This window comes from Archocentrus centrarchus, chromosome 5 (genome assembly GCF_007364275.1).
Source record: "Archocentrus centrarchus isolate MPI-CPG fArcCen1 chromosome 5, fArcCen1, whole genome shotgun sequence".
Lineage (NCBI taxonomy): Eukaryota > Metazoa > Chordata > Actinopteri > Cichliformes > Cichlidae > Archocentrus > Archocentrus centrarchus.
The window spans coordinates 13,893,918-13,913,740 of NC_044350.1; the positions used below are offsets into that span (position 1 = coordinate 13,893,918).

General features: G+C 39.4%; 1 protein-coding gene across 4 annotated transcripts in view; it reads left to right on the top strand.

Annotated features, from left to right (window-relative positions):
* camk1b (calcium/calmodulin-dependent protein kinase Ib) overlaps positions 1-10,198 on the top strand; it is a 36,736-nt gene extending 26,538 nt beyond the window's left edge. For all 4 annotated transcript variants that reach the window (XM_030729787.1, XM_030729789.1, XM_030729788.1 and 1 more), the window contains 9 exons: positions 2,479-2,553; positions 4,029-4,167; positions 4,610-4,736; positions 5,019-5,094; positions 5,279-5,391; positions 6,359-6,437; positions 6,695-6,782; positions 7,176-7,284; positions 7,375-10,198. In XM_030729787.1, the coding sequence (XP_030585647.1) occupies positions 2,479-2,553; positions 4,029-4,167; positions 4,610-4,736; positions 5,019-5,094; positions 5,279-5,391; positions 6,359-6,437; positions 6,695-6,782; positions 7,176-7,284; positions 7,375-7,475 (907 nt within the window). In that variant the 3' untranslated portion in view covers positions 7,476-10,198. The remainder of the gene's footprint in view (positions 1-2,478; positions 2,554-4,028; positions 4,168-4,609; positions 4,737-5,018; positions 5,095-5,278; positions 5,392-6,358; positions 6,438-6,694; positions 6,783-7,175; positions 7,285-7,374) is intronic.
* Positions 10,199-19,823: the final 9,625 nt, after the last annotated feature.

Here is a 19,823-nt window from a genome sequence, read left to right on the forward strand (position 1 = left end):
ATCTCACTTAACATTGGACTCCAGATAATGCTTGTGTCAGACCACAAGCTTGTATCGGACACCTTTTGCTACAAAGTGAATTCATGAGATGAGGCATGCAGTGATTGTGATGTGATGTGGCTGTATATTCTGCTCAGTGTCAAACGGTGAACCTTGTTACCCTTACAGTAGCAGGCAAGTTGGTGTGACATTAGAAATTATTTACAAAGGTCAGAAAATCTTAATATTGAGAAAGGCATTATCCCTGTGGTTACCGTAAGACACAGGTAGCTATTTCAGAAAACACTTTTCCTACCACAGAAACTTCAAGATGTTTTTAAGAGCCATTCCTGTGGGGGATTTTTTTTCCTAAAGCTAAAGAATAAGTTATAAAAAGGCAAAGGTGTGAGAAGACACCCCCCCCCCCCGTTAAAGTCCAAAATTTGGCAAAAATCCCAAGGATATTTTGAATGAATCAATAAAAGATCAACAACAAGATATACATTTAAGAGTCACTAGAATGTCTTATTTTTTCTTTTTTTACTTTTACTCAGATGTCAGGTTTGGTTCCTAATATCTGCAGAGTTGGCAGCTCTGTCCTCTAGTTTGCTGACATGTGCTGATGAGTCAGCACAGGACAAACCCTAAATAGACACTTCAGCTTCACTTGGTGGACACTTTACCATGACCTGTGTCCATCATGGGTTCATCACCCACACAAACACAGAATGTTTACTACATGTGGCAGACCTTATGTGATTGTGTGTGAAAATGCATGTGAGCTCCCATGTGTCCATTTCTCATTCCACACAGAGCTAAGCAGATGAATGAAGGTGGATAAGACTCATTGCTGTAATCCAGCATGAGCACAGGCTGACGCATACATGGTTACCTTGGGTACATCTCAGACACATGGCTTTGTGTTGTCTTTGTCTTCCTACCTTCAACTCAGTAACCTTCAAACACATACCTTAGACCAGGCAAACACACAGTGCATGATTAGGGAAAAGGAAAAATCAGAAAAGAATGAAAGCTGAAGTTAACGTAGCACTATGGAGCTAAATTTTTACAAGTGGGTCCTCATCCCAGTCACATCTTCTCCTTAATATACAGTATAGGAGGATGTGCAGAAGTCTCAGTCCACCCCACATTTATTTATATGTTGCTAGTAAAAACAGAAAGTGATGTATTGGAACATGTGCAAACATAAATGGAAATACAGCATAAAAGACAAAAACAGTTTGTACAATTCTCACGATTTTGAAAGTCAATATTTGGTGTGACCACCTTTATTCTACAACACAGCCTGAACTCTCTGAGGCAGCTTTCTTGTCATTTCTTTAAGTCTTCAGGAATAGTTCTCCAGGCTTCTTGAAGAAAATTCAAAGCTTTCTTTGATTGTTTTCTGCCTTTTGTTCCATTCTTTGTCAATATGATCCCACACTGCTTCAATAATGTTGAGGTCTGGGATCTGAGCAGGCCAATCTATGACTGATACTGTGTTTTCTATCCATGTTTGCTTTTACTGCATTGGCAGTGTGTTTGGGATCATTGGCATGGTGAAAAATGAATCCATTCTTTCCAGATGGTATTGCATGGAGCATCAAAATCCATTTTGACAAGATCCCCAACACCACTGGCTGAAATGCAGTGCCAATCCATGACAGAGGCTCCACCGTGTTTTGCAGATGGCTGTAGACAAAAAAATAAAAAGTATTTTTTCCCCCCTATTTCTTAAGGGCAGGACTTTCAGATGCTGTAGATAGTTTTTTTGTTTTGTTTTTTTTTGGGGGGGGGGGGGCACTCAAACAAATTTTTTAAGGACACACTGCACACACACTAAGAGATGCTACTTTTTCAACTAATAGCTCTGTGGGAATCACCTTGTTGGTACATAAAGTATTTTATGGCTGGCATACTGTTATGTATGTATTTTTGTTCATCTGAGGCTATATTAAAGTTATATTAGAACCTGGTATGGAGCAGTTTGTTTTTTGTTTTTTGTTTTTTCATTTTTTATTATGATCATATTTAAACCTCAGAAATGAAAGTGTGTGTACTTTCTTTTGCACATGACTGTAGATGTATTTTGATGTAGTTTGACATATTGCAGGTGTGGTAGCAGTAGACATTTGTTAGACAGAGAAGTACAACAGCAATCTTGATCTGCTGAGTTCTTTTCTTACCCGTCCCTGCAGACTGAGGTCTCAAGGGGCAGCAGAGCACAGAGTTCAGCTAGTTAGAAAGCTGCATGCTACCACACAATGGAGCCTCCTCTACAACTGCTAAGATGCACTGAGTTTCCCACTCCTGCCTAATACTCAGTTAAGGGATTTTTTTTTTTTTTTTATGACACAAGATGATTTTTTGCTCCCTCAAACATCTCTTACAAATGCTAAAGAGTCGTGTAAAAACTGTTTCCTTCAAGTACTGGTTGAAGATTAGAATTAACAACTGAACTTCTCGCCTCCTTTTTCCTTTTTTTTCCTTTTCTCACAGGATTAAACACACCAACATTGTATCTCTGGAAGACATATTTGAGAGTAAATCACACCTCTACCTTGTCATGCAACTGTGAGTATTCACATATGTGTGGGACTGTGTGATTCGTCTTTGTATTTCTACTTGTGCTCTCTCCCACACACGGCTTGTCACATGCCATGAATTGCACCCTGTAACACATTCACTCAGGCACGCACACACGCACACACACACACACACACACACACACACACACACACACACACACACACACACACACACACACACACACACACACAAGAAAACTCTGTACTTTGCCTACTCGTGAGCAGCAGTGGGGAGTTTGCCCTCACACTAGCAGCCTGTCAGTGTCCCACCCACCTCAACTACTGAAATGTCACAAAGAGAGAAACAAAGGACAGATGAGGTTTAGAAGAACAGAGGACTCCAGAAAATAGAAAACATGTATTATTAATGACTGTCAATTTAGAGAAATGAAAAACAGCAGCAGAGAGGGAGGATGTACATTTGTCGAGGGAGGTTTTTGTTTACAGTAGGTGCATTTCATGGCAACATGTTTGAATTCCCTCATAATATTTTTGCGACCTTAAAATCCATATTGTGTTCTACCTCATTCATGGTTGTTCACTCTTTCATGTTGTGCTGCACCACAGCAGTACATCCTGTTCAATTTTTAGTTTACCTCTGCCTAATGGCATCAAACAAATGCTGCACATAGATGTAAAAACAGGCAGAAAAAATAGAAATGCATCATCATGGAACTGGAAGTATGTGGGCAAAGTGACACTGGGGACAATGTAGCCAAATGAGTGAAGATAAACAGAGGCCAACCCGGCTTTCCACACACTGCCTGTCTAAGCATCACTAACATCCCTTTCTTTCTTTGGATGTTTTTAAGATGTAAAATTATCCTGTGCAGGTGTGTGCAGTGGTAAAACAAACATCTTCTCATTGTGCTCTGTTCTGTTGATAGAGTCATGTCTCCATCTAGTGGCAAATATCAAGTAGATATTGTCAAACTGTTTCCCTTTTCCCAGTATCGTTTTAGACCAGGGGTAGGGAACTCCAGGTCTCGAGACCCGGTGTCCTGCAGGTTTTAGATGTGTCCCTGATCCAGCACACCTGACTCAAATGACTGAATTACCTCCTCAGTCTGCAGTCAAGTTCTCCAGAGTCCTGCTAATGACTTCTATATGTGATTCAGGTGTGCTGGATCAGGGACACATCTAAAACCTGCAGGACACCGGCTCTCGAGGCCTGGAGTTCCCTACCCCTGTTTTAGACTGAAAACTATATATATATATATATATATATATATATATATATATATATATATATATATATATATATATATATATATATATATATATATATATTATAAAAGCTATATTTACATCTAACTAATTAAGGATTTTTTTTGTTGGACTTTCCAGGGCATATGATTTTATGTTTTTACTGCATATTTAAATTTCCATCATGCTTCCCTTCTGCTTTCAGGCTCCCTCTCACTACCCTTTTCTTGTTCCTTTATCTACATTTAAATGCAGGGTGTCTGGTGGGGAACTCTTTGATCGTATCATAGAGAAGGGCTTCTACACAGAGAAAGATGCCAGTAAGCTCATTCAGCAGATCCTGGATGCTGTCAAATACCTCCATGACATGGGCATTGTGCACCGTGACCTCAAGGTGAGTCAGGGGTCAGAGATGGAAGTGAAAAGATTGACTTTGCGTGTCATCAGCAGTGTTTTTGTGCTGTAGGGTTTTATCTTCTGTATTTTGGCACCTAATGGTGGTTCACAAGTAATGTGCATGTTTTTATTGATTAATAAACCGAATCCTTGAGGATCTTTTCTACTAATAACAAAACAGTGATATCTTCTTCCCCCTGGTGAAATTACCTACCCCCCCCCCCCCCCCCCCCCCCCCCCCCAAAAAAAAAAATAAAAATAAAAATATGGCTTTGTTGAGTGTTAACAAAAGTAGGCTTTAGTGTCTTCTACTTTTTCCTAGTAAACATTTACTCATTTGAGTTCACTTTGCACGACCTTTTATGTTTTTTGTTTTGTTTGTTTTAATGATGACCCTTTATTTACATTCCTGGTTTTTGTGTTGTCCCTTAAAACCACAGCCAGAGAATCTGCTGTACTACAGCATGGATGAAGACTCCAAAATCATGATCAGTGACTTTGGTCTGTCAAAAATTGAGGGCTCTGGCAGTGTGATGTCAACAGCCTGTGGAACACCTGGATATGTTGGTAAAGGAGTCAGATATTGTCTGCAATTATATGTTGAAATATGTTTCTAATCAACCATCTTACATGATAGAGAATATTGTGCAGCGGCAGTATAGCATTGTACACCACATTTTTCTCAAATTTCAGTTTTATACCACAGTTTCATGGCTGAGAGTGTACTGTGCGTACAGAAGTACAGTTTTCAAAAAGGAGACACAAACCATGCTAAATATGTATCAGACATCATGAAGGTTGAGTCTTGTTACATTGTGTGTAAATAACTATCACATTCTGTTTCTTCAGCCCCTGAAGTTTTGGCTCAGAAACCCTACAGTAAAGCAGTGGACTGCTGGTCTATTGGTGTCATAGCCTATATCCTGTGAGTACACTTTTTAGATGTAGCAGTAGCCATACACAAGATGAATCCACTTCTGCACAGATACAGCATTTTAACAGTCAAGTAATCTTGCATTTTGATATAGATTAATCACACTGCACCATGTTTTGGATCCAGTAGAAATAAGTAGTATTTTATGTTAAACTGTCCTCTCTCTGTGTTTTAGGTTGTGTGGTTATCCTCCCTTCTATGATGAGAATGATGCCAAACTGTTTGAACAGATCCTGAAAGCAGAATATGAGTTTGATTCTCCTTACTGGGATGATATCTCTGATTCAGGTACAGTCCAGACATGAGACTTCTCACTAAGCTTTTCGTAACTGATACTTTTCAAGCTGATGATCAGTCCCAATGGAAATGCTGTGATTAAAGCAGCAACACATCCTATTAACAAAAACTTCAGTTTCCCAAATCACCAGAGGATCATGTTGTGGGTGTGTCCTGTTTAAGCCATGAAGGTAGTTCAGTCTTTTTCCTTGAGGTCAGAAACATCCTTCTCCTGAATCACTGATAGTCCTTACTTGATCACACAGAAAGAGATGAGCCACTCTAGAGGAGATGTTTACTTCCTTTTTTTAAATTCTGACAGTCACAACCAGCTCTTGTGTTCAGTTGTGATTTGGGATTGTACGCTTCACAGTGCACACATCCTGGAAACACTTCAATAACTTTCTTTAATACAGTTTGCACTCATGAAATAAGCAGAAGGAATGTGGTGAATATTTTTTTTGTGTGCACATGAATGTGCTGATATTTTCTATTACAATTATCTTTGCCAAAGTTACAAAGTATCGCCTTGAGAAACAGTGGCATTCAACCAACAGTGAATTTTCTGAACAGCTGTTTTGCACGCAGATTTCAAATACTTCTCTCTGCATAAAAAAGGCTCTCTCAGTCAGCAGAAAAATCTCTCACCTACCTGAAACTTCACACCTTGAGCGAGTCCCAAACGTGATATTGAGATTCTCTTTGTTCTGTTGAAACTTAGTTTACCCTGCAGGCGTTTAACCCACAAGACCAGGCAATGATCAAAAGTTAATTTTTTTTTTTTTTTTTTTAATAATCTTAACTCTTGGCTCCAACTTAAAACACTGAAGTGTTACTGCGTTAATAAGCTGAATGCAGTTCTAGATTGACATTACCATAACACCTTGGTGCAGCATGTTATTAATCATTCTTTAAGCATAAGTTTTGTGCAGTTAGTGACTTTTAGATTATTGATTTGATGTTCTTTTTCTTTTAACAGCTAAAGATTTTATAGTGCATCTGATGGAGAAAGATCCCAGCATGCGTTACACTTGTGAGCAGGCTCTGCAGCACCCCTGGTACGGCTCCTTGCACACCAACTATGATTGCAAATTATTTTGTCCTGTTACAGCAAATCTTTGATAATTCCACTTAAGTGATGTAAATATTTCAAGTGTTTGGATTGAAAATATTAAGTATCCCATGACTGATCCTGTTGTGTTTTCTCTTTGGTTAACTAACTGTGACCATATTTGTACAACAATGATCTCTAGCAACTGCGCACACAAACGCAAACACATGCACACTGTAAGACATTTCCTGTTTCCTCTGTCAGGATTGCTGGGGATACTGCCCTGGACAAGAACATTCACGAGTCTGTCAGTGCACAAATCAAGAAGAATTTTGCTAAGAGCAAGTGGAAGGTAAATCAGCTTTCCAGTTCATCTTGTTCTACTTGTTGTATTGTTCATTTTGCTTTTAGTATAAAAGCAGAGAACACAGATGAGCTGCAGTTAGAAACCTGGTCTTAGTCTCAGTCTGGTTTGCTATGTTTTGCTATCAAAATTCTTTTTTTCACTTCCAGATAAGGTTGTTTGAATTGTTTGAAATGTGTGTTGCCAAAATCCTTTAACCCTCTGAGGTCCAATTCTCCATTGGTGACAACCGAAGCTGTAACCCTAGGTAATTAGAAAATTTTATTTTTGAGTCAGGGTTTGGGTTATCACCTATGGTAAATTGGACCTCAGAGGGTTAAATTGCTATCCAGAATTTGTCCAAAATTGGCAGATAGTTACATCTTGCTTTTACCTCTGCAGCAAGCCTTCAATGCCACAGCAGTGGTCCGTCACATGAGGCGTCTCCAGCTCGGCACGGGTCAAGAAGGGTCCAACCCGGCTCATCTGCTAATGCCAGAGGAAGATGCAGGTGGCATCGCTATTGCTGTGTGTAACATTTTTCAGTGCCTTTAATGTCAAGTACATTCATTCCTAATATTGCCTGCTTTATCTCTCTCAGAAGCTTGCTGTGAGGGAGGATGCTCCCAGAACGTCGACAGCGGAGTAGATCCTCTGTCCAGCTGTCCAACATACCGCTGCCACCCGACCAGCAGGGTGTGATCCACACCTGCTCCACTTACCTGTGTAATCAATCCCAAGTCGCTTTCCAATTTATCTCCCTCAGTGGCACCAGAGACGCTCTCCCCTCTTATCTGGTTGCTGGAATACTGAGTCATTCCAACCTCTCATCTGCAGGGGGAGCAAGCCAGCCCAGCCTGAAGAGGAAAGTCATAAAACGGGTTGAAAGAGGAGGGAGATTTGATGATAAAGATGATGATGATGATGCTCCACAGTGGGTGATTTTTGGGATTAGTTTAAAAGGGGGGAGAGGATACCAATGAAGGAGGGGAAGATGACCTTCTCCATCAGCGTCTCTGGGGTTGTTTTTGCTGAAGCAGGACAGAGCTTATTGGACACTGTTTTTATTATTATTGTTTTTTCTTTTTAAATTCAGTTTGTCTCATTGTTTGTTTTTATTGTTTTGTATATTTTTGTCTTGTATTTTTAATGTTCCTTCCTACTGTTAGACTTTGGAGTGTAAATCCAGAAACAATATCTGCATGATCAGGAGAGAATTTCCCAATGCATGTTTTCATATTTTTTTAAAAAAACATACTCTGTTGCAGAAATGCAGCATCGCAGTACGATACAAATGATGGAGGGCCAGAACAGCGGAGCATTTTGGCATTTTGCAGCATTTGAAACAAAACTGAGTCAAATCATGTAATATTACAGATCTGCATTCTGTGTCTTTAAGTCATGCTTTTAGACAATCAGCAACAGAATAGTTTATGCAATGAATACTCCATTTATTTACTATGTAGCCTTTCTTGTGGTGATACAGTGTTTCCATGAAGTGGTTAGGCTCTTTGAGAGGAAAAAGTTTCTCCATTTATCTTTTTTCAACCCTCAACCTCTTTAACCACTTGCACACAGGGATTTCTCCTTGTCTAAGGTGCCTTTAGGATATACACTATGATGGGTCTATTGGTGAGAGTTCTTGCAACAGAACCTCTTTCTGTAACTTCGTATTTTGTACATGTCACACTTGGAGCTTTAAGATATAGTTTTACGGTTAATTACCGTCATTTTTAGACTGGATGCCTGCAGACAAAAATGTTAAGCTAATGGTATTTTTCATCCATTGTTAATGAAAATAACATTGAAATCCTTAAAATATTACAGGGTATATCAACAAGGGACAGCTTTGAAACTGGTGTTTATAAAGACCTACTTCACACCCATCAGTGCATATTACGTAAGCATAAAAAGTAAATATTTCACATTTATTACATTCAGTTCCCTTTAAAAACATACATAGATGAACAGTTTCATTGGTCTTTTTACTGGCTTTTATAATGAATCTTAGTATGTGAATGTTGGAGAATCTATAAATGTTCATTTATAGCGTGTTCATGTTGGTTGCTGCAGATGTAAAGGCGCTGTGTAAATTTAATTGGCTAATCTGTATTTTATGCTCTGGGCAACATTACAGTGACTCTCAGAGCTCTCAAAAGCAGGTTAAGTGATCATCTCTGCCCTCATGTCGCTCCATCATTGACATGATCACAGTTGCTTTTTAGCTGATCATTCTTGCTCATGTGATTTTGTACTGATTATGTATGTTTGCATGATGTGGTATGAAAATTGTGACTTTTTCTTAAATTGTACAGCTGCCATGAGATGAGTGCAAGTAAAAGGAAAATGTTTTTTATTTGATTAAAAAAAAATACTAACATTTCAACAGGTTCAAACAAGTTCAGTGTGCTGCTTCAAAAAGTATTTTTGACCTTATACCTTATAGTTGGTTAGGCATTGTACTGTATTTGAATGATAAAAAAAAAAGGGTAATTATTTTTTCAGGAATTTTTTGTGTAAATTGTATGTCATGAGTTGGTTGTCATGAAGGAGAGGAAGGCATACACACATGGAGGCAGCCAGATTTTGGAGCATTTAATATTCAAATGATCCACTGCTAATGAAAACATCTCTAATTCGAGTCATAGTTGGCCGTGTCGCTTTAAGAAAGTTACATCACAGTCAGTAACAAAAGAAATAGATTTAAAATGTTCCCTCAAATCCTCCATGAAAAGCATTCTTTCAGCTGCTCCTTTTTGGGGTCACCACAGCAGATCATATGCCTCCATCTCACCCTGTCCCCAGTGTCCTCTTCTGTCACACCAACCCTCTGCATGAAAAACCTTTTACAAGGAAAAATCTATTGATAATTGGTGAGGTGATGGATGTTATATCGAACACAAAAGCTTTAAAAAAAAAGTTCTTGTCCTTGAAAGTTCTAATTTGTCTGCTGAGGCAAAATTTAATTGTGCCAGGAAATTAAAGATTTTTACATCCCAGTGTAATAAAATGTGATGGGGAAATACAACCATATCCCATTACCTGATCAATCAGCCATTTTGGTAGGAAAGCAGTCGGAGTGATACTGGGAACATGTAGGGAAAGGAAGTGATAATGACCAAGAGGGTGGTCTCATAAATTGCTACTGCTTTTGGCAAGTTTCATCTATATATTTTACTCTGCACCACTCTAAAGGAACTAGAAACTTGTAGCTTGTAGAGAATGACCAATGTGTGGTAATATTTGTACTTTAATTATGTTGCCTTTAAAAAAAAATCATACTGAAATATCTACTGTGTACACAGATGCAGTGCATCATGGGTTGTTGAAAAGTGACTATTGCTTAGTGTGAAAGCCAGTGACTTGTACTTGGAACACATTTGTAAGGGAAACACATTAAAATCCTTGTCTATGCATCATGAAAATGAGCTCATTTGTATGAAAAATACATGTTGAAGGCTACATTTATATTTAATGCCAGTTAAATTTAACACATTCTGGAAAGTGACATTTTCGCTTATGGAAAGTGATGAATTCAAACAATATTGCAGCCTGGTTTCTTATAAGGGTCAATGTAAGTCCATGTTTTATATTATTAGTTATGTTCATGAATAAGTTAACTTAATGTTTCATACCTTTTAAGTATTTGATTAAAAAGCAGTTAGCTCAGTTAAACAACTCGAGTTCCTGAGGGAAACTGTAATGGCTCCTCAGATAATGCTAATCTGCTTGATGCTCTTTTTGTTGGACTGGTTTTTAGCTTTTTGTTATTCACCATAATTGTTTGTCGCTGCTTTGAGACAACAACTAAATAACCAGTTATATGTTTCAGTTAGAATAAGTAGCTGGAGGAGATATGAAGGTAATTTGAATTTCAGTGGGTGAACTCCTGCTAGCGCTAACTACCAGAGCTGGTTTTTGCTGCATATTGTTGTGAATGCACCGTGCTGTTCAAAAAATGTTGAGCCACCCCTCATTTCTTTATATTTTGCTAGGAAAATGGGAAATGGGTGCAGTGATTTATTGAAACATGCACAAACACACATGGAAATACAGTATATAAGGCAAAAACATAGTTTGCACAATTCTAACAATCTTGGATTTCAGTGTTTGATATGGCCGCCTTTATTTTTCAATACAGCCCGAACTCTCTTAGACCACTTATCATTTCTTTAAGTATGGCCTCTTCAAGAATAGTTCTCCAGGCTTCTTGAAGGACATTCAAAGCTCTTCCTTGGATGTTGGCTGTCTTTTGTTGTGTTCTCTGTCAGATGTTTTCCAGATAGTATTGTATTCATAATTCTACCAAGTTTGACAACATCCCCAACACCACTGGCTGAAATGCAGCTCCAAACCATGACAGAGCCTCAACCATCTTTTACAGATGGCTGTAGACACTCGCTGTTGTACCTCTTCTGACCTCTTTCATACATATTCACGAAAATTTGAAGCATAAATTTCTCATTTCGATTCTTCACTTGAGCGGGATAAGCTGAAGAAAATGATGGATGGCACTCCATAAGACCTGTTACCACTGATTTTCAGTCCAGTTCTGGTGTAATTTGGCATACTTCAGCCTTTTCTCTCTGTTTCCCTTCCTTAAAAATGTCTTCTTGGCAGTCTGTCTTCCACTGAGACCATTTCTGATGAGGCTTCAGTGAATGGTAGATGGATCTGCTGGAGGTCCAGATGCATCTCTCAGGTCCTGTGTCAGGTCTATGCCATTCTGTGCCCTTTGTATTTTGCAAGTCATGGAATTATTTTAAAATGCTGTTCTAATTTTTTGTCTCAAACAGCTAATCTAAAAAAGTTACAACAATAATAATACAACAGTAGTGCTACTTTATATTTCTGTGGTGAAATTCAGCAACAGTTGATCTCATGAAGCAGTTTTTTGGCTTGAGAGGTTCCTCATGAAATGTTAATTTCATAGTCTGCTACTTGAAGCCTCTCTCATCCTCTCCAAGGAATGCTGGGTAGCTGGAGTTTGTGGTTTGGCTGCCAGAATGATGTGCTGGGGGAGACCAGAGAGCAGAGAGGGAGAGAGAATCTGGTGGTCGACCTCATTCAGGAGACAGTAGACAAGAGTAAAAATTATGTGGTCAAACCAGGAACAAGGAAATGATACAAAAAATAATGGGGGATAAATTGCACTGATCACAAGGTAGAAAGGGCTGAAAGATGCAGGAGGGTTTGTTTGGAATATTGGGGAGGAGAGAAACCTGACACCATCAAACTGTACAACTAAGACAAGGATGCACATCTTCATACCTGGGTTTAATTCCTATACAAAACAAAAACATCAGAACCCTGATGAGGATTGTGCTTAGTCCACATCCTCCACCCAGCATGTGCCGTTGCCCCTGCTTGTAAGGAATGCAAAACACAGACTTGATGCAGTTAAGAGCCAAAAGCGAAAAGAACTGGAATGACAGAGTTAGTCTCATCATTTTCAGGTTGATTTATCTGAGTGGTGGCGAATTGCTGACATTGAAAGCTGCAAAGATTTATGGTCTGTGTCATGTGAACAGGGCCCAAAATCAGTAACACACCTGAGAGCTCTCCAAGACTCACAGTAATCTGATAACTATGAAGAAGTGGTGCTCTAAAATAAATAAGAGCGTCGGCATGATAACCTGCTCAAAATTTCAAAATAAGTCATCAGCGTGTTACTGTTGCCACCATCTTATCCATGTTTCCATATGAGTGTGTTATTGTACTAACATTTTCTATATGGCACTAAATGCAAAGTATAGAGCTGAGGCAAAGGGAGGTTTCACTAGTTTAAAGGTGTTGGCAAGTTGAATTTTCCCTAATGATGGTCCTTGATGACAGAGTGAGGTGTCACCCAAGTTTGTGCAGTTCTTTCTGAGGGAGAGTTCATGATAATCCATCCAATAATAAGTTTATGGTGCTACTAGAGTAGGGATAAAAGTCAAAGGATCACCAAAATCACTGAGTTTCATTCGCTGATGTTGTACATTTCCATTCAGTAGCTGAGCCTTTTCAGTCTGGAGCAGACATTGTACTGCTCTGAGCAGTACAATGTACCAACAGTCTACCAATATTTGTCACTCATGTTCAAGGTGACTTGCTGCCTCTGGCATAAAGTTACACTCCAATAATTATGAAGATAACTGATAAGATACTGTAGGTCACTGGAAATGACAGACAAGCTACAGCTGTGTGGGATTGTACTCAATACCCAGTTCTCTAATCAAATACCTCTTTATTAAGCTTAATTATTCAAGATTTTACTTTCCTGTGTTGAGTAAAGGTTTGAAATTAAATGTGTTGTCTGCAAAGAAAAAAGAAAAAAAAATGCACTCACACACCCACCTCACATCTGTCAGCAGGAACCGATTGTGCTATCTGTCAGTGCTCTCAGGAGCTTTATATTACCATTGCATCCATGCTGTCCATCAACACATGTGATGTCACAAATATAGCAAGTTTTTACTAGTTTGAACTTTTCAGTCTTTTCCACCCTTTCCCAGAAAAGAAAAGTATTCAAATAAATACTTTGTTGAGGCCATTTGGCAAAACAAAACAAGAGAATTGAAAACTGCCATAAATAAATGGGGGGGGGGGGGGGGGGGCATAGATTCAACAAGGCGCTGGAAACATTCCTCTGACATTTTGATTTTGATGGTACACCGTGGTCATAAAGTGATGGACAGGGTCAGCAACAACACTCAAAGAGGCTGTGACATTTAAGAGATGATCAATTGAGCCTAAGGGGCCCAAAGTGTTCCAAAAAATATCCCTTCACCCCCTTTCAGACCAGCCTGTCTTCAACAGATTGTGTTTCCCACGTCTACGTGCCTAAATGCATTTAGTTGCTGCCATGTGATTTGCTGAGAAGATATTTAAACTGCAATTGAACAGGTGTACCTAATGAAGTGGCTAGTGAATGCAAGAGCTGTATATCTGCTTGCAATACATTTAGCAGTTGTGCATACAATAATAGCAAATATCAGATACAGTGCTTTATTTTGATGAATACTATTCCATATATCTTTAAGTATTTATTTCTTCAGTTTCTTCAGTTCAGGCTGAAGTCTACAACAAACAGAAAATGACAAATTGACATATTAAAATATAGTTTTCTTGTTGGCAGCAACAACTATTTAAGTGATGTTCATAAGCTTTGTCCGGCTTGCACACACATGCGTACACAAACAAGAAACACACATTAGAAAGATCAACACACGAAGCAGGAAAGCAGTGGCTTGACAAACAAATAGATGTGCCGATGGCTTTAGGGTAGCTTTATGGAGAAAATATCAAACAAACACAGAGACACAAACAAACATTCACTTTTTTCCCTTTTTGGCTAATCACTGACACCTCTTCTTCACATCTCAGTTGTACATTTGCTTTGGATGCAGCTTCAGATAACCCCCAGTGTCCTGGCCAAATACTTCATTTGGACTAAAGCATGAAAAGCAGACAAACAACATTAACATGCACAGATTTTCCAGTTGCATTCCTCCTCAGTCCTGTGGCCTTGCATAGTTGCAGTTGTAAAACCAAATTGTTTGAATTTGAACAGTCCCTGAGGTGCTGGAACACAGCAGAAGGCCTGAGGCTAAACCATGCAGTGAGCTCACCCTCCTCTTTGCGCCCTGGAGATGAGTGACATGCAGTTTGTGAATTCACTCACTGTGAATGAGTCATTTTAGCAGAAATGAGTGGGAAAGGATGAAAACGGCTTTCTTAAGAGATTCATATTTAATAGTGGTAGCCAATAAACCTGAATTCCAAAACAATATTGATGTGCAATGTGTGACAGTGTCTCTGAAAAATATTGGGTGACTTCTGAGACCTTCTTGGAGCATTTACACAGAGAGCTGTAGGCCACGAAGCCAGCGAACCACAGTTTATGAAAAGTTGCAGCCCCTCAAGTCCTGCATGACTCTGCAAACCACAGTTGGTAATAATAAACAGGAGGGGGAGAAGGATGAAAAACGAGAGATGGAGAGTATCTGGCAGAAAGAGGAGAGCCACTAATTTTCCACTTTTGGGAAAATTCAGTCTGCAATTAGGATTTAACATCGCCAGAAACTTGACATCCATGTTACTTGACATCTGATATGAGCCCCCGATTCCGTCCATGAGACGACAGCAGACGAAAAGGAAACACTCTGTCAGGAGGAAAACACGAGAAGAGTGGGACAGATGCAGAATAAAATCATGAGGGAATTTTTATTTTCCCGTGCAAGTTTGTACATCTATAAAGGGAGTTGACAGAATTTGTGGAGACAGTGGATCAAAGTGTACTTCAAACAGGATCCAGAGAGGAATTCTGAGTTGCCTGAGGTCACATTGCTGAAAATGTCAAGAGAAAAATTTTGTATTGTGTGTCCATGTGAATGATTTTCTAATAACCAATTTTTACTCATTCATTCAGTTTATTAGCACAACATTGTGGTTACGTTCAAGAACAACCACTAAAATGCCTGTGGAAATGAGGGCAGTGCTTGTAATGTTGCATTTAAGCAGATTCTGGTAAGAAAATGGGCTTGAGCAGACACAAAGGACATTTTCAAAGTCTCATTTCTCAGTCCATTACATGCATACACACACACACACACACACACACACACACACACACACACACACACACACACACACACACACACACACACACACACACACACACACACACTCTGTGTGCAAAATGCAGTGACTGCTTGTGCAGTTGCAGATTGCCGTGCTGTGACTTTGGAAGCCTTTTCTCAGGGAGTAATTTATCTTCAGATAGGTTCAAGTCGGTACAAAAGGTGTAAGGAGTGCTATTGATTGCACTGATAATTAAATCTGTGCTGACATGCCTAATGGCACGTGCCAACACAAAATACTGCTTTTTTTTTTAAATAGCATTCACAGCTGTGTTTTGTTTCTGCTGTTTATAAACTGGGTTCGGATAAACATTGTGACGAGTTGGGAAATAAAGTCAAGACAGGGTCTGCAGCGAGTCCCGGTTTGAGTTGCCAAGAAAAAAAAAAAAAAGACTCTTGAAATGTTTGCCTTCTTTTGGACATGATGGAAATTGTGACCTTGTTGCTTAAAATCTGCAAACCTTGCAGTTTATGGATCCAGTAAGACTGTCACCAGCATGAGTCTCTTGTCACAGGTAGATGGACACCTTCTTCTGCAGAGTGGCACGCTTGGTCGTGCAGTTTGGTAAAAGAGAAAATAGTTCCTTCAGTGGCAAATATCTTCAAAACTGGGAAACTCACAGTGAAAGAAAAATAAATGCCACAGGTCAGAGGTTAAAAACAAACAAACAAAAAGAAAACCTGTCATTTTGATTCCAGGGCAAGCTGTTCCTTCAAGCCCTGCAAAAGATCTGATCCACTGATTTCTAAAGCTGTAACATCCAACCTACAATTACTCATGTCCGCAATCAAATAGTAGCATCCATCATGCTTGTATAAAAAAACAAAAACAAAACAAAACAACTGTCAACCCGCAGCATAATAGTCAAATGCAGCTGAGACTGAACAACTGAATAACCCTCAACTCCTGAACAATCGCTCAAAGAGAGCTGTAAACATCCTGAGTGGAAAATATTGTGACATAAACCTAACTCCCCCAACTATTAGATATAAAAACAGACTGGCAGCACTAACAACAAACACATGAACCTGAATTCCTCCTGTTTGCCTTATGAACCAGGTCAGCCACCCAGACAAAGAAAGGAATGATTACCAGTAGATGGAGAAAGAAAGGAGGTAAAGGTGGTAAGGGGAGAAGAAGTTAAGTAGGAAAAAAAAAGCAGTTATTAGTGAAGGTTAAAGCAGCAGCTTACCTTCAGCTAAATGGTAAACAAAACAGAAAGAAAAAGAGTTGGAAGAGGAAATGCCACACCACAAACACAGCTCTTTTGTGCCCTTAAAGTGATTTCCAGTCTCACATTTGTGTGGCTTGGTCAGTAAATGCAAAGATGAGAACTTATTTCCCCAAGTGAAAAAAGCAAGCACAAAACCCACATTCTCAAGTGTGAGGCACGGCCAATTCCTGTGCCATAACTGGGCCAGAGAATTTAATCTGGTGTTACGGTCGTTATTGTAGCCTTAAAGTAAAAAAAGAAATAATGAGCGCACTATTTTTAGCTTGCTTGCAATATTTGTGCTGCAAATTATCCTTACCTCTTCTGGATATCAAGATTGATCTTATAGTGCAGCGCTAAGGCTAAAAGCATGGTATTGTGATTTAGGCTGGTCTGGAACAGCAGCGAACACATACATCACTGATGCTTATTGAAAGAGTCGTGGACAAGCAACAATGAAAAATCACCTCCTCTTTGCCAGAGTGCAGCTGCTTAAGTGTAAGGAGATGATGAGGAAAGGTTTCCACTCAAATCAAAGGCATGTTCACAGAGGTGCTGGGTAATATTATTTTTGTGAGGTAAAAGACAGAAAGACAGAGAAGCTGCAAACTGACAGCGAGAAAAGAAAGGTTGCACTTCAGATAATGCCAACTTGGTTAAGCCTCAGACACACATGGCCAGAGACCAGTTACGACTTCCTGGCAACCTCTGGTCACTAGGGAAAAATGTGTATTTCCAAACCTGTTGGTGACTTGTTGCTGGAGATTGCTGGTTGTCACCAGGTGAATAGAGTGCTGCAACAAAAACCTCCTTGTGATTGCTTTGGTCACAAGCAGATTGCTCCATTTACTCTCCAAGCTGTAGTGAAATTTGTAAAAGGAAACAAGGAATGTTTGTCTTCAGAGTAAAAGCTGTTCCTTACTGCTGTTACCAACACATTTCAAAAAGTGCAACTTTTACTCTGAAGGTGAACGTTCCCCATTTCTGGTTTGCGTTGCTCTTTTTACTGTCACTAACACCTGGAGAATGTTTGCAGGTCAGCATCATCCTTGCAAACTACCAGCAACAGCAGCAATCTCCACGCCCTCCACCACCCTCCACAAACGCTGATGACCCTATGTCTATGCACCTGTCTGATTGCACTGATGTACATATTAGTGGAATGTAGTTTACATTCTTTTATCTTTTAATTAGTCTCTGCACTGTATATTTTGTAATTTTGTAATATTGTGTTATAGTTATAGCTCTAATATCTCTGTATATTTGCAATTTGTATACTTGTATATTGTCTTATAGTTTTTTTACTTATTGTTTTTTTCTGTAAGCACGAAGTACCGCAGCAATTTCCTAATGCTGTGAACCTGTTCACCCATATGGCAATAAAAACCTTCTGATTCTGATTCTTCTGATTCTGAATCTGTTAACTATCAAAGCTATTGCAGGGAGTTAGTTGGTGCATCACTGTATATCGCTTTGTGACCAATTTCATACTCGTGACTGCCACTAACCTCCAGCAACCACTCGCCAACCAGTCATGGAATACACCCTTTCCCCTAGCAACTGGCAGCTGCCAGGGGGTTGCTGACTGGCCTCTAGGCCTGATTGAATGGTGCTTTAGCAACCTCCAGCAGCCACTTGCCAACCAGTTGGGGATTACACATTTTTCCCCAGCAACCAGTGCTTGCCAGATGGTTAGGCCTGTGTGACTGGGGCCTTAGTAGGATGCAGTCATAGACTAAATGGGACTGTGGACATGGACGCACGTAAAACCTTTATCTGCCTTTGTCAGCCCCCACCTGTCACTTAAGATGAGTGCACCCTTATTCATGCATAACGTAGGCCTAAAAAAACAATGCAATTTAAACTTATGAGTTATATTTTTAAAAAATGAAAAAGTGGAAAATTTGCTCTGGCTGGAAACCAACTTATTTCTGTTGCAAAGCTGGACATTTTAACATAAAGTCTGTTGGTATTCATTTAAACTTTCAGATTTGCCCCTTGAGAATAACTCCTCCAAACTTTAGAGACCTCCTAACCTCCCATCTAGCCACATCATCAGGTAAGAATTTCAATTTAATTTTTGTTTTTTTTAAAAAAAAACAACTCAAAATTAATGGATTCCCATCAAACTCAGTACTCAACTGCAAAAGCTAGCATGCCAGCATACTAACGATTAGGTCCATAAATAATTGCAGTTGCTAAAAGATCAGCATATAAGCACGGCCACTGTAAACAAGTGTAACTGACTCTGTTTCTCACTCTCTGTCAGAAAGCCACTTTTTAACTCCAAACAGCTCCTTATTCTGGTGCAAAGATGTCAGAAGCTGCGAGCACGCAAGCAAATGTCAATGTGGTCAACAAAATACTGAACAATTTACTATCAGTGAATACAGTACAATCTTAAATATCCCAAATCATAAACACTTTTCTTTTTACTATTAAAAAGTCCCATATTATAACTGAGCTCACATTATCCTGAAGACTTAGAACGTGACTGGTAAAAGCACCCTCACAGAATCACCAGCATGGCTCGAGACTCTTTGTCTTGTTTTAATCTAACAGAGCTAATTGGAAACACAAAGGGCTGGGTTTCTTTGCTTTAAAGGAAAAACTGCAAAACCAAGGGCTGACCCAGATAATAATCTACAAAAACAATAAAGTCAGTGTCAGGTTCTGAGGCTCAGAGTTAGAAGTTCTCCGGAGGACAGACGGGGTGAAAGACTTAAATGTAACTGCTTGAGAGAATAGGTGGGGAAAAAAAGAACAAGAATAAGATGCAATAACCGATCAGATACCCTGGGATTATTAATAGAAAAGAAATGAACCCAGAGGAGCCAGAGAAAATAACAGCATTTAAAAACATAAACCAAGGCCAGAAAAACAAACCGTGTCCACAGATAGCCAGGGTCCTGTCGAAGTGGACCACCACTGTGCAAACGCATTGCTTAACATCTGTTTTGCAGCTTGGTTGTGCACAGTGGTTTATGTTGAGAAAGCGGTGTGTGTGTATGTCATCTTTGGCCCAGATCCATGGGATCTTGACAGTTGGCTGCAGGCAAGGTTGTCGGATGCAATGGTTTCATTGGGAGAAGAAAGAGTCAACAAAAAAGATGAGGAGTGTGGATCTGTTCTCTTTCTTTGCTCAAGAGGTCAAATGATGCTTTAGAAGAAAAGCTTGTAAATGTCCCCTTCAAGGCCCGGTTTACTGGAGA